Source organism: Mobula birostris, chromosome 24 (genome assembly GCF_030028105.1).
Source record: "Mobula birostris isolate sMobBir1 chromosome 24, sMobBir1.hap1, whole genome shotgun sequence".
Lineage (NCBI taxonomy): Eukaryota > Metazoa > Chordata > Chondrichthyes > Myliobatiformes > Myliobatidae > Mobula > Mobula birostris.
Window position 1 is genome coordinate 42,956,369 of NC_092393.1, and position 13,024 is coordinate 42,969,392.

The following is a 13,024-nucleotide window of genomic DNA, read 5'->3' on the forward strand; positions in this document are numbered from 1 at the left end:
GCCTGGCCTGTGGTTGGTGATAGCAATTTCCGGTGGAAAGGTGAGTGGTTTATTGACATCCACCAGCATTTTCCAGTCACCGACTATGTTCATCTGTCCTGTTTCTGGCTTAGGAGGCAGATTAGTTGGTCCTTTCCCTCCCAAATGAATGAAAACTGCTGGTGTCAGATCGTTAGTCATTCTAGGGGGAAAGAAGTTGGTTGCTATCCTCTTGGTCTTGATTGCCACTGCCAGACTCTCCAAGACCTGGTTGTGAAGCATGTATCTGCCTTGTGTGAGGCTGGTTTTGCAGCTTGCCAGGGTATGCTTGAGGGTTGCCAGAATCAGGCACAGGGCACAAGCTGAGTCCTCACTGAACAACTGGTGGAAGTTTTTTTTTGTGGGAACCACGTCATATGTAGCTCTAATGAGAAAGTCAAGTCTGTTTGCTTCCATCTCCCATATGTCCTTCCAACTGACTTTCCTCATCTCAATGCATTCCCACCGCATCCATTGCTCCTGCTTAGCCAGGGAGACGGCCTTTACAGTTCTGTCTGACTCTTCTTTTCACCGCCATCTCCTCAACAGCCATCTTCCTTCAACCTGGAATTGTGGCCTTGTGCCAGTTGGATCCACTTGCTGCCAGACCAAAGCCGCCCCTCCCCTGTTGGACTTGCCCCACAATGTCTCCGTGCCTAAAGGCTGCTGTTGCTTGCTGTACTGCATGAGCGGGGTTCCATTTCCACCCAGTTGATAAGGTCCATGTAGCGTTACTGATGGTCTTGTTATGAGAGTCTCTAAGTGTCTTCTGTAAATGGTAGTTCAAGGACTCCTTTACCATAGAGACTGATGTTACCGATGACACCTTGCACTTCTTCACGGTTGTTAGTAGGATCTCATAGACAGTGACTGGCCATGTCACCCGGGGTAGGAGTCCAAACTATAAGCACCAAAACTTCAGTTTTCCAGGCACGTGGTCTTCTCAGTGTTATCCAGGCCGCTGGCAATGTGTTGCATCTTCTCTTTGTCCATGAGGCTGGTGTTGTACCATCTACCCAGGCTTTTGACAGGTTGTTCAGACACTGTTGGAATTGGGTCATCACCAATGAAGAACTTTATGTTTTTCAGCATTCCCTTGACTATGGAGATAATTTCTGACTTGCTGGGTTTGATTTTCATTCTGATCTGCTTGGATGTTTTCCTGCATTTTCCAAGTAGTCATTTGGTGCACATTGCAGTAGTGGTCAGTGTTGTTATATCGTCCATGTATGCCCGAATAGGGGGAAGACAAAGTCCAGCACCTGTTCTTTCACCACCTGCCACCCATCTTGAAGCCGTGATAATGACTTCCATAGCCATTGTGAAGGCCAGGGATGATATAATGCCACCTGCCATAATGCCTACTTCCAGTCTCTGCCATGTTGTGATTAAAATCTGCTGTTGTAAAGCACAATTGCAGGTCTTGAAAGTACAACTTCCCCTACACTGTGATGGGCTCTGGTATCGGGAAGAAGTCAAATGCTTCCCAGAGGAGTGTATGGAGAATTGAGCTGGATGCATTGGCAAGGTCCAGGAAGATCACGGAGATATTTATTTTGTCCTTCCTAGCTGCCCGGATCTGATGCCATATCATGCTTGTATGTTCCAAACACCTGGAGGACCCTGCAATTCCTGCTTTCTGTACAGATGTATCAATGTACTTGTTTCTTTCCGGGTAGCTGGCCAGCCTCTGTGCTATTATAGTGAAGAAGATCTTCCCCTCGACGTTCAGAAGGCAGACTGGTCGAAACTGACTGTCATTTTCTGCATCCTTTTGGAACCAGGACACCACCAGCCCTTCAGCACGCTTTGGGTATTATTTGCTTCTGCCACACTACCCTCATCGACCTCCAGTGAAACCACAGGATGTCTGGTACATTTTTATAAAGCCTTTGTGGTATTCCCATTTATACCATATTCACCCAAACTACTACTCCCACTTACAACAACAAAATATGGGATCTCCAGTTGGTCAGATAGTTTATCTTTCAACTCCCTTACCCAGGCATGGGAGACTTCCTTGCAGCAGTTGGTCTCCAGAGTTCTCAAGGCTCTACCACTAAAACTATTCATTATTATTATTATTATTATTATTATTCCTTATCATTTCTGCACTGTTATCCTTTGACTCGATTGGTTCTAATTTATTGGGCTAACCTGTGCCCACTTTTCATTGACTCTTGCCCAAAACAACAGGTTGCATTACCTCACTGCTCTTTTCCCAAATAAGGAAATGCCTCTGATTTCATTCCTTTGTTTCTTTTTTCCTCTCTTAATCAGGCTATCTCAAACCAATTATGTCCAGTCCAGGTAAGACACTGGCCTTTTTTCAGTTCACGCATACGGACCTGCTTATAAACTTGCTTTGATTCTTCGACTTTATCAAAGAGCATCACAGTTGGAAATTATCTCTGATTTAGCTGATTATTGGTAGATAGTTTGTTCTGTCCTCTTTCAATTACTTCAATCAAAAAAGTTTTTAATTCTGAAAACCAGGTCACAAAGTTTTAGTCACAAGAATAGTCTTGCAAAATGAGAGCCTTCAGTTCACATTTGTTGTGTCTACATAATGACTTCACATTTATTGTGCCTATTCATCCACTGTCCTTGACTTGTTCCAACGAGCTGTTGATTTTTAATTTCTAAAGGCCAAACAAAATAAATAGGAAATGGATGTAGATCAGTTTTTTCGAATTTGACATTAAATTTTACAAAGTGGGATGATCCTAATTTGGAATCAAATAAATACTTTAAGCTGGAAATGCAAGGAAATTAATTTGCAGGAAAACGGAGCAAAAACAACAAACTGTTGGAGGGACTCAATGGCATTCCTGAGGAGAAAGAAATTGTTGGCGTTTTGTGTTGTGACCCTCCATTAGGGCTGAGAGAGTAGAAAGAAGATAGTTGTTATAAAGGAGGGAGAGCAGTGAGAAAGAGCTTCACAGAAGAAAATTTCAAAGTCAACATACCTTAAGACATTAACTTTTTTCCCCTCTTCATAGGGGCCTTTGAGTATCTCCCAGCATTTTCTGTTTTTATTTCAGGTTTCCAGCATCTGCAGTCTTGTTTTACTCTGAGTGTCTTCTGACTATATCATTTTAGAAAATCAATTCCTTCTGGATATTTTAATGGAGAGCTTTGAGAGATCATGTTGGGACTTACTATAGTGACAGAATTTTGTATTTAGTGTTGTTTCGTAGATAACATATGTGATTTATCTATTTCTTCTAGATTACATGGTTCCCAATTAGGTTGTGAGTTGGACACATGCCAGGAACACATTTAATTGTTCATGATGTTTTCATTATCTCTGTTTCTACCCCCCAGAATGTGCTGTTCAGTGAGATAATCCATTTGAGCAATCAGATTAATGATCTGATATTAAGCAATATCATTGTGCTTGGAGTTCCATTTGCCCCAAAGAAAGTTTCAGTGAATGGACTCTGGATCTCAGACTTCTACTACAGAAAAGACCCAAAGGTGAGACCAAGGAATTTGTCTAGATAGCATTTAAATAATCATCTTGAACAGAAATGCAATTAACTTTGATACTTGAAAACTGGATATTTTTGATTCTACTAAAACTGCTTTCTTCTTGCTGAGGCATGATACTGTTGATCTTGTGGTGTAATGCCCCTGTTCACACTTGTCAAAAAATGGTGAATTATTGATGGGCATTTTGCTAATGGGGCATCACTACTGAGGGATTTTAATCTACATAGACAGGGGAAATCAAGGCTAATTTAACCCAACTGATGAGGAATTTACTGTGCTTCTGGGGTAGCTTCATAGAGCAGCACATTCTAGAGCTAACCAGAGAGTAAGCTGGCATTATGCATTGAAATAGGATTAATTAATGACCTCAAAATGAAGACAACCGTCAGTAGCAGTGATCATATAATTGAAGTTTAGCAGAGAGAAGCAATGGTCCAAATTTAGTGGTTTCAATTTTGATAAGGCCGGTTATGAGACCATGATCAGCTAAAGTAAACTGTAAAATTAGATTAAAGCAAAGATAAGATTAGCTTTATTTGACACACGTTCATCGAAACATACAGTGAAATGTGTCACTTGTGTCAAATCAGCGAGTACTGTGCTGGGGTAGCCCGCAAGTGTTGTTCCATTACATATCCACAATGTACTAATCCTAACCTTTCAACTTTGTAATGTGGGAGGAAACCTACACAATCCCGGGAGCATGTACAAACTCCATAAAGGCAGCAGCAGGAACTAAACCCTGATCAATGGTTGCTGCCACTATAAAGAGAACCTACTAACTACTGCGCTACCATGCCCTGTACTGTACCATGCTACTGTTTGAAGAATCACTTAAGGGGATCTTTTCAAGTTACCAGAATAGATGCAAAAGAAAACTTACAAAATGACTCTACCATCAGTGGTTAACAAAAGTTGGTTTCAAACCGAAGTACAAATCATGTAACTGCAACAATAGTGGGTGGCAGGTCAGAAGACTGAACAAGATATGTAAAGCAGCAAAGAGTGGAAGATTAATAGAGAATGAGACTAAAGCTGTCTAGAAATGTACAAGCAGGTGATAAAATTTCTACAAGTATTTCAAAAAGGAACATGATAATAAGCAACATTGGTCTTGTGGAAATTTAGTCAGAGGAATCAGTAATGGAAAATAAGAAGATGGCAGATGAATTCAACATTTCTTTTGTGCACTTTGTCCTTCTACAGTATATAAGCAACATTCCCAGGAATGACTATAAATTAAGAATTGAAAAGAAATATTAGGATCACCAGGGAAATGTGCAAATTGTTAGAGTTATGGGCTGTCAAGTTTCTTAGTCCAGATGGAGTTCATCTTAAGGTCATAAAAGAAATAGCTAATGAGATAATTGATAAGTTAGTTTATTTTTTCAAAAATCCCAAAATTCGGAGGAGGTTGCATTGGACTTGAAATCTTTATTCAAAGGCAGAGGAAGGTAAAATGGGGAAGCAAGCTGAGAAAGACATTGCATGTGTAATTCATTTAATTAAACTACCATTGGGATTTGAAGTCAGTTTTAGAATGAATGGTATCAAGAATTTTCATAGATTTTTCTTCCAAGATTGCTTTGTTTCTCTCATTTATTTCATCCATCTGCTTTAATTTTCTTACAGGTGCTGATTTTGCAGAGCCTTACTATTCCATTAGGAAAGCAGTTTACAATTAAATGGTTCTGAAAAAGAAAAGCAAACAGACCAAAAAAAATTTCTGCAACGAAATAGATGGTTGTAAATTGTTGGCTGAAAAGTACAGAGGAAAGTTAGAGATGTTTATGATTGGATTCTGATTAATAGTCTGATATGAATTGTTGCACATCAATTTTAAAAGAATTAATGAGAAATTTATATTTTATACTTGAACGAAGTTTTGATTGAATCTATTATGTAAGCATTTTTTGGGAAGGAGTTGAGAGGGTATTGACTGTGTGAGATCCACGGTCGAAATTCAAGAATCTCACTGTTTCATCTGAATTACTGCTACAAATATTTTCACTTTTGCCTATTACATAATGTGATTTAACCCACTCAGTGAAGAGTTTCCAAATTAAAAATGAAATTATCAATAGAGTTGTCCTGTGATTTATTTTGTACTTAGCAAGATTATGATCTAACCAATTACTACCAAATATTGATCTGTATTTCTATACCTCAAAATGTTACTGGATACATCATCCATATTCTACACTATTGCTCCATTTAATTAGCCCTATTTTGTTGAGGGCAGAGACTGTTACTATGTAGCAAATCATGTTACTTCATTTTATAACAGCACAGAATAAGTGTTTTTGGCAATTTTTTAAAAATTAGTTCCTTTTCAACAATTGAGTTTTTTAGAATTTTATTAAATCTGGGGAATTGTTTTTGATTATGTACCAATGAAGTGCTCTTCAAAGTAATTTATGTAATTCTGGTCATATCAGACTGCACTACCCTCCTCTCAAAGGTCGCCCCATTGTGTAGTTTGTGTGATAAACTTAAGATATTTTTGGGAGTCAGAATGACTCCCTTATTTACTTAATTCCATCACTCCTACTGGGTCATAGGCCACCACCAGTAGCATTCTGTCCAAGGGATGAGGACTTTGGAGCTGCTGTTGGTATTTCTGTAGCACAAGGTTTTTATGATGGGTTTTGCTAGCCCCATGTCCAAACCCTCTTCTTTTGCAGCCGGCCTTGGGACCATCCAAGGTCGTCCAAATGAAGTACCATATAAATCTTGTTTGAAAAATAAAACATAGGTCGTAAATTCAGTAAAACCAAGACATAAGAGAAGCAGGCTATTCAGCCCCTCATGCTTGTCATGCCATTCAATGAAATTCAAGGTCTCACCAGCTTTTCTACATGGTTGATTTCCCTCGAGCTGTAGTCTGGCTGCTGGAAGCCCACGCCATTTTGCACTAAGTCTTTACAGATGTCTTTGTTCTCAGTCAACTACCTAGGGTCAGTTCTGAGAAACAATGATTAAGGGCAACATGGAGGAGGATATGCCATTCTGAACCTGCACACCAAGCAATTTCTCAGGACCGGGTAGACCATGGTGAATGACACTATTGTTTTAAGTTCCAGACTTGGTGCTGAACCAACTGAAAACTACTGGTAAATGAATTACAGATGTTTTCTGCTTGTTCTCTTAATTCTTTTCCTTGGATTCAGCTCTCCAGAAATCTGATCAGGTCTCTGTGTAAGCCAAAGGGCAAGTCTCTTCCGCAGAATAGGGAAGTGTTCCCATATGCTGTATTTCTGCTCCTTTGGAAGAGCAATTTGCTTGCAGGTAATATCTCACTGCTCATGAAGGACAGAGAGCAGTTCACTGGTGATGTATTCCTGTTCTTTTCCAGCTTCAACCAGGTTCCATGTGCAAAGAGATCTGTAGATTACACTTGTGTAGGAGCAATGAGGCTTTCTGTAGTGCTGTCTGCTGTTTCACAATTGTCGTGGAATCAGGAACACGGTGTGGTGGACTGTGTTACAAGGGCGTTGCTGGGACTTTAGGACCTTATTTACCAGGAAAGCTTGAATGGATTAGAACTTTATCCCCCCCCCCCCCCCGACCCGAAGTATGGGAAAATGAGTGGAGATCTTAGAGAGGTATACAAAATTATGAGGGATATAGATAAGATAACATTTAGGCTTTTTCCTCTGAGGTTGAGTGAAACTAGAACTAGAGGACATGGGTGAAGACTGACAAATGGAAAACTTGAGGGGAACCTGAGGGGGAACTCATTCACTCAGAGGGTAGTGTGAGCTGCCAGTGGAAGTGGTAGATGCAAGTTCTGTTGTAACTTTTAAGATAAGTTTTTTATAAGTATGTGGATGAGGTGGGTATACAGTGGTATCATCCTGGTGTGGGTAGATGGGACTAGGCAGAAAAACAGGTTGGCATGGACTAGATGGGCCAAATGTCCTTTTTATTTGCTGTAGTCCTCTATGACTCTCTGATTGGTAATCAAATCTCAACAGAAGTAAGTGGAAGTCATTTTTTCTGCTGCAAGAGCCAGAACTCCTCTACACTCCATGCCATTATGTGCATTCAGTGAGGAAGACCTAGCAGTTCATTAATAATTTTCTTGGCATCCTTGTCATAAAAACTTCCCATTTGTGGTCCTTACCTGAGTTCTCTGTGCCAGTGTGATTGCAGAATCAAGATTGCTCTGCTGAAATTTTATGACTAAACTCTCATGCTGGATGTTTCCTCACTTGGTGCCACATTGCAACCCATGCATGATTGGTGCATCGCCTAGTGACACATCCCATAACTTAGTCTCTTATCCATTGCACTTGGCACCCCATAGTGCACCTTCTTCCAGTCCGAGGTATATCTTGGTGTCTCAGGGCCACTGAGCTCTTCAAGGACATTCTCAGCCTCTTTGACCTCTTTTCCCTCCAGTGTTTTCTCCTGTTCTCCCTGATTTTTCTGAGGAGGAGATAAACAGCAAAAACAAAATGGAGTGCAGTTGTAATTACAAGAGATTCTGCTGGTGCTGGAGATCCAGAATAATACACAGAAAATGCTGGAGAAACTCAGTAGGTCAGGCAGCATCTATGGAGAGGAATAAACATTTGATGTTTCACGCTGAGACCCTTCATAAAAACTGATGCATTAGGGTCTCTGCCCAAAACGTCAACTGTTTATTCCTCTCCATAGATGCCTCCTGGCCTGCTGAGTTTCTCCAACATATTGTATGCTCAGTAGTTGCTACAGTCTGGCAGGAACACCTTTATGGTGATACTGAAACAAATCAAATGGTATAAAGTAATCACAGTGGAAGATTTATAGGGGTCAGCTTATATTGCGTAAATGCTTTAAGTGATTTGGAATTTGGTGACCCCTCTATCTAGAGCAGGGATTCCGACCTTTTTTTAACGCTGTGGACCAATGCCTTTAAGCAAGGGGTCCATGGGCCTCAGGTTGAGAACCTCTGATTGAGAAGATGGTTAACAGTTATTTCATGTGTTAATGGCCTGTTTCCTTGCCAGATTTTCCTAAATAGAAATGAAGAATATCATCGAAGTACCTTATTCCCCTGGAGGCTTTACCTTTAATTTGAGGAGCAGAAGAGAGAGAATATCAGTAGTATGGAGAGGGTGAGGTAAATCATGTTTCTGTTTGTGAGAGGGAGCCAAGAAAAGAAGAACTCATTTTGAAATATCTGGTCAGTCCATGAATTTTCTCCCAGCATTACTCTATGATTTACGGATCCTCGTTCCTGACTAAAACTGTCCCCTGTTAATGGTAGCTTAGCTGATCTTCTACCTGCTATCTTGGCTCAGAAGACACCTCTCCTTGCTTGTTGCTTTTCTCCTGCTCTGGGACTTAATCATTCTGGTCTGTAAAATGTAGAACATCTCCCCTGCTGCTCCCATTTCCTCCACCGCAGTCTGGCTTCCAAGGGGAACATGCCTTAAAAGGCTATACCTGTCATCAGTGAACAGTACCAGTAAGTATTCTAAATTAAGTGTAACCTTTTCAAGAACCACATAGTGGGCAGTTCAGAATGTTCATAATTTGGTGAATTTCACTATGTTTTTTAATGGAACCTGATGTAGTATCAGCCTGAAATTTAATAGACAAAAAAAAGGAGCAGAATGTGCTTTCTTTACTAAAATAATTGATTTATAGCAAGAACTATGTAAGTGCAATGATTTTTGAGAGACATTTAATGGTGAAATATGACTGAAAATAGAAATGTAGTATGAAGTTAAGAGTTGCTTTCTAAATAAATCTGAAATACAATGCTATCTGTGTTCTTTTCAACATTTGTAAATGAAACAGAGGCGGTTGCTGTTATAGTAGCTGTTTAGGTGAATTATCTCATCTAGCATTTAATTGATCTATTCTTATTCTTTGACACACTATACAGAGAACTCAGCTCTTGGATTTTAAGTGATTTTGAAATGTGAGGAGCCATTTATTCTGCAATTTGCAGTTGTGCTTTCTTTTCACCTTTTTATTTGTTAGAATCCAATAAAAAAGATAATATTTTATTTTTGTATAAAGTTGTAAGTCTGTAATTGAAGATTAGTTTCTTGTATTTCAGAACTCCCTCAATACATACCAGATTCTATGCAAAAGTGCAGGGCCCTGTTCTCCTCAACCACCAAGCAGTGGTTATCTTAAGTTTAATTTATATGTGACATCTTCGCTTAATGCATATCATGGAAACCTGCCTGCCTTCCATGGCCTACACCTCTCAACACCTTGGTAAAGCAGTCAGTATGATCAAAGGCCTATCCACCCTGGACATTGTCTCTTCTGTCCCTTCCCATCAGAATCAGGTTGTTATCGCGGGCATACCTTGTGAAGTTTAACTTTGCAGCAGCAGTACAATGCAATACATGAAAAATATAGAGAAAAAACTGAATTATGTAATATACATAATATATGTATATTAAATTGTTAAATAAGTAGTGCAAAAACAGAAATAAAAAAAGTAGTGAGGTAATGTTCACGGATTCAATGTTCATTCAGAAATCAGATGGCAGAGGGGAAGAAGCTGTTCCTGAATTGCTGCGTGTGTGCCTTCAGACTTCTGTACTCCTTCCTGATGGTAACAATGAAAAGAAAACACTTCTTTGAGGCACCGCTCCTCAAAGATGTCTTGGATACTGCGGAGGCTGGTACTCATGATGGAGCTAATTTTACAACTCTCTGCAGCTTCAATCCTGTGCGGTAGCCACCCCTTCACCACCATCCCCCATACCAGGTGCTGATGCAGCCAAACAGAATGCTCTCCACAGTACATCTAGAAATTTTCGAGTGTTTTAGGTCACACTGAAAATACAGAAGTCTGAATGAACCTACTACCAGGCTCAAGGACAGTTGCTGTCTGACTATTGTAAGAATATTTGTTTCTTAGTACAATAAATTGGACTCTTAACCTAGCTACCTTGTTGTGGCCTTGCGTATTATTGTGTAACACATTATTCTGTACTCTGAACTGTTTTATGTTCTGCCACCTCAGTGCACTGTTGTCATGATATGATCTGCATGAATGCCACGCAAAACAAGTTTTTTTACTACACCTTGGTACATGTTACAATAAACTGATTTATTTGATCCAACCCAGAACATATGTGAATGATGGATATCTCCATTTAATGAGATTGTGCTTGATATTTCAATTCAAATGAAACCTGTTCCTCTCATAGGATAAATTTAATTAGAATGAGGGCTAAGTTGCTTTCTTAGTGGTAAACTTGAATGTGTTATCTTCAATCTTTTGATTTGGCTCTTTATTTTGGTCATGGTCAAATTGCTCAATGGCCTCAGGAATTTTGCAACTATTCATATTAATAGAATGCCCTATCAACAAATTTTATTCAAAATAGATTCATCCATCATCAAGGCCATATTCTCTTCTTGCTGCTGCCATCAGGAAGGAGGTACAGGAGCCGTAGGTTCCACACCACCAGGTTCAGGAACTCCAATCATCAGGCTCCTGAGCCAGTGTGGATAACTTCACTCACCTCAACATTGAACTGACTACACAATCTATGGACTCACTTTCAAGAACTCCACAACTCATGTTCTCAGAATGATTGATTTACATTTATTTGTTTATTATTATTTGTGGGGGATTTTTTTTTATTTACACAGTTTATCTTCCCTGAATATTGGTTGGTTGTCAGTCTTGTGTGTGGTTTTTCATTGACTATTATATTTCTATGTGCTATCATGAATACCTGCAAAAAAAGAATCTATGTAGTGACATATACATACTTTGATAATAGATTTCATTTAAACTTTGAACTTGCAACACTTTAATTAGGTTGTTTTTAAGATCATGAATGAAATACTCTTGTCATGCCATATCATCAAGGAAAACACTTTATTAATTACAAATCATATTGCAAAACTGTGTAGATGGTTACATAATAGACTTGAACAAATATATACTCATGGTTAAGTTAATAAGTATTAAGTACGCAGTTTTATAAAAAATGCACATTCAGAATTCCAGCTGCCAGGTCAGCACATCATTTGTAACTTAACACTCCTATATCAGCCAAACACTTGTGGTAATCAGAGTTTGCTTTCAACAGATGATACTACTAGTAATTTATGAAATGCTTGATGTTAATAATCAGTCATGCATTAGTAACCCCAGCCATGCGGGTGGACAGTGAAGTTATTCACCCTTTCTTTGATGCATGTGCTAGCTTTTGGAGCATTGAACAAGTGAGACTCTGTTACTCATTTGGATCTTCAGGGTTGTGAACAAAGAAGGTAAGTCTGCAGTCACACTAAAACTGCATATCCTTGAGAGCATGGAACTATTAGGGAAAACTGTCAGAATTTAAACCAGGTAACTCACCAATTCCAGTGAAGATGTGTTTTAGGTTTGTGGGGGAAGATGAAAATTGTGTTGGTCTAATCTTCCAAATTGCATTAAATATGTGGGTGAATCCAGAAAACTGGAGAAATGCTCATATTAAACCCTTATTGAAAAGGGGTTTTATTATGGAAAGGCACTTCTGGGTAATGCAGTGTTTTCCCACTCTGTTCAGAATAGTTAATTCCCTAACTTTGAGACCATGGCCCCTGATTACAGCTATCCCAGCCAAGGAAAATATTGTCCCTGTATCTACCCTATTAGAGCTCCCTCTATCATAAGAATATCCTTGCTTGGGTAGGGACACCAGAGTTGTATGCAATATTGATGGGCAACTTCACTAGCCCCTATGTAATTTCAGCAAGACATCTTTACTTACATAACAAATAACCTGAAGAAACTCAGCTGGTCGAGCAACATCTGTTGTGAGGTAAGGGTTTGTTGACATTTTGGTTCAAAACCCCTCATCTGGACGATTTAGAGATCCACTGCGTACAGGCCAGTATATTATTTACTTTCCTAATTGTTTGTTTCTCTTCAACATTAAATTTTAGTAGCTTGTTTGCAAGACAACCATAACTTTCTAAATGCCAACTTATTTTCATCTTTAACCATTTCATTTCATACTGCATTCTATTTATTCCACCAAACATTTTCCATATTATTTTCAATTTGCTATCTCCCCATTTTGGTTTGGTTTGTTTAGGCTCCCTGAAGTGCCTCTGCATCCCCGTGACAATTCATCGTACCATCTAACACAATGAGACGAGAAATTAATGTTGTTTTTCCTTATTCTAACAAAAGAGAAATAAATGGTATTAACACCAACTTAATTAGATTTAAACTATTATGTAGTAATAATTATTAGTGCTGAGAAATAATTATTTTTTGAATCAATCACATGCAAGTTGTCTGCAAAAGACTATAATATGAGCATTCAGTCTCATTTTTCATATGGATAATAATGTCTCTACAGTATACAATGTCATTTATGATATGTCTATTTTACTGAGGTTTTCTGCACTTTGAACATTGATATGGTGTTGGACGATGAACCATGGACTATTTTCAGTCTTAAAGTTTTTTTTAAATTCTGTTTTTTTTCCACCCATTCTTTCTCATTTGGTTTTGGGTGGAGGAGGAGGATTTGGGGGTCAAAAT

The 13,024-nt window shown here is 39.0% G+C and overlaps 1 protein-coding gene across 3 annotated transcripts in view; it reads left to right on the top strand.

The window, feature by feature from the left end:
- Positions 1-5,594, top strand: part of gaa (alpha glucosidase) — a 42,127-nt gene extending 36,533 nt beyond the window's left edge. For all 3 annotated transcript variants that reach the window (XM_072242432.1, XM_072242431.1, XM_072242433.1), the window contains 2 exons: positions 3,346-3,498; positions 5,146-5,594. In XM_072242432.1, the coding sequence (XP_072098533.1) occupies positions 3,346-3,498; positions 5,146-5,208 (216 nt within the window). In that variant the 3' untranslated portion in view covers positions 5,209-5,594. The remainder of the gene's footprint in view (positions 1-3,345; positions 3,499-5,145) is intronic.
- The last annotated feature ends 7,430 nt before the right edge of the window (positions 5,595-13,024 follow it).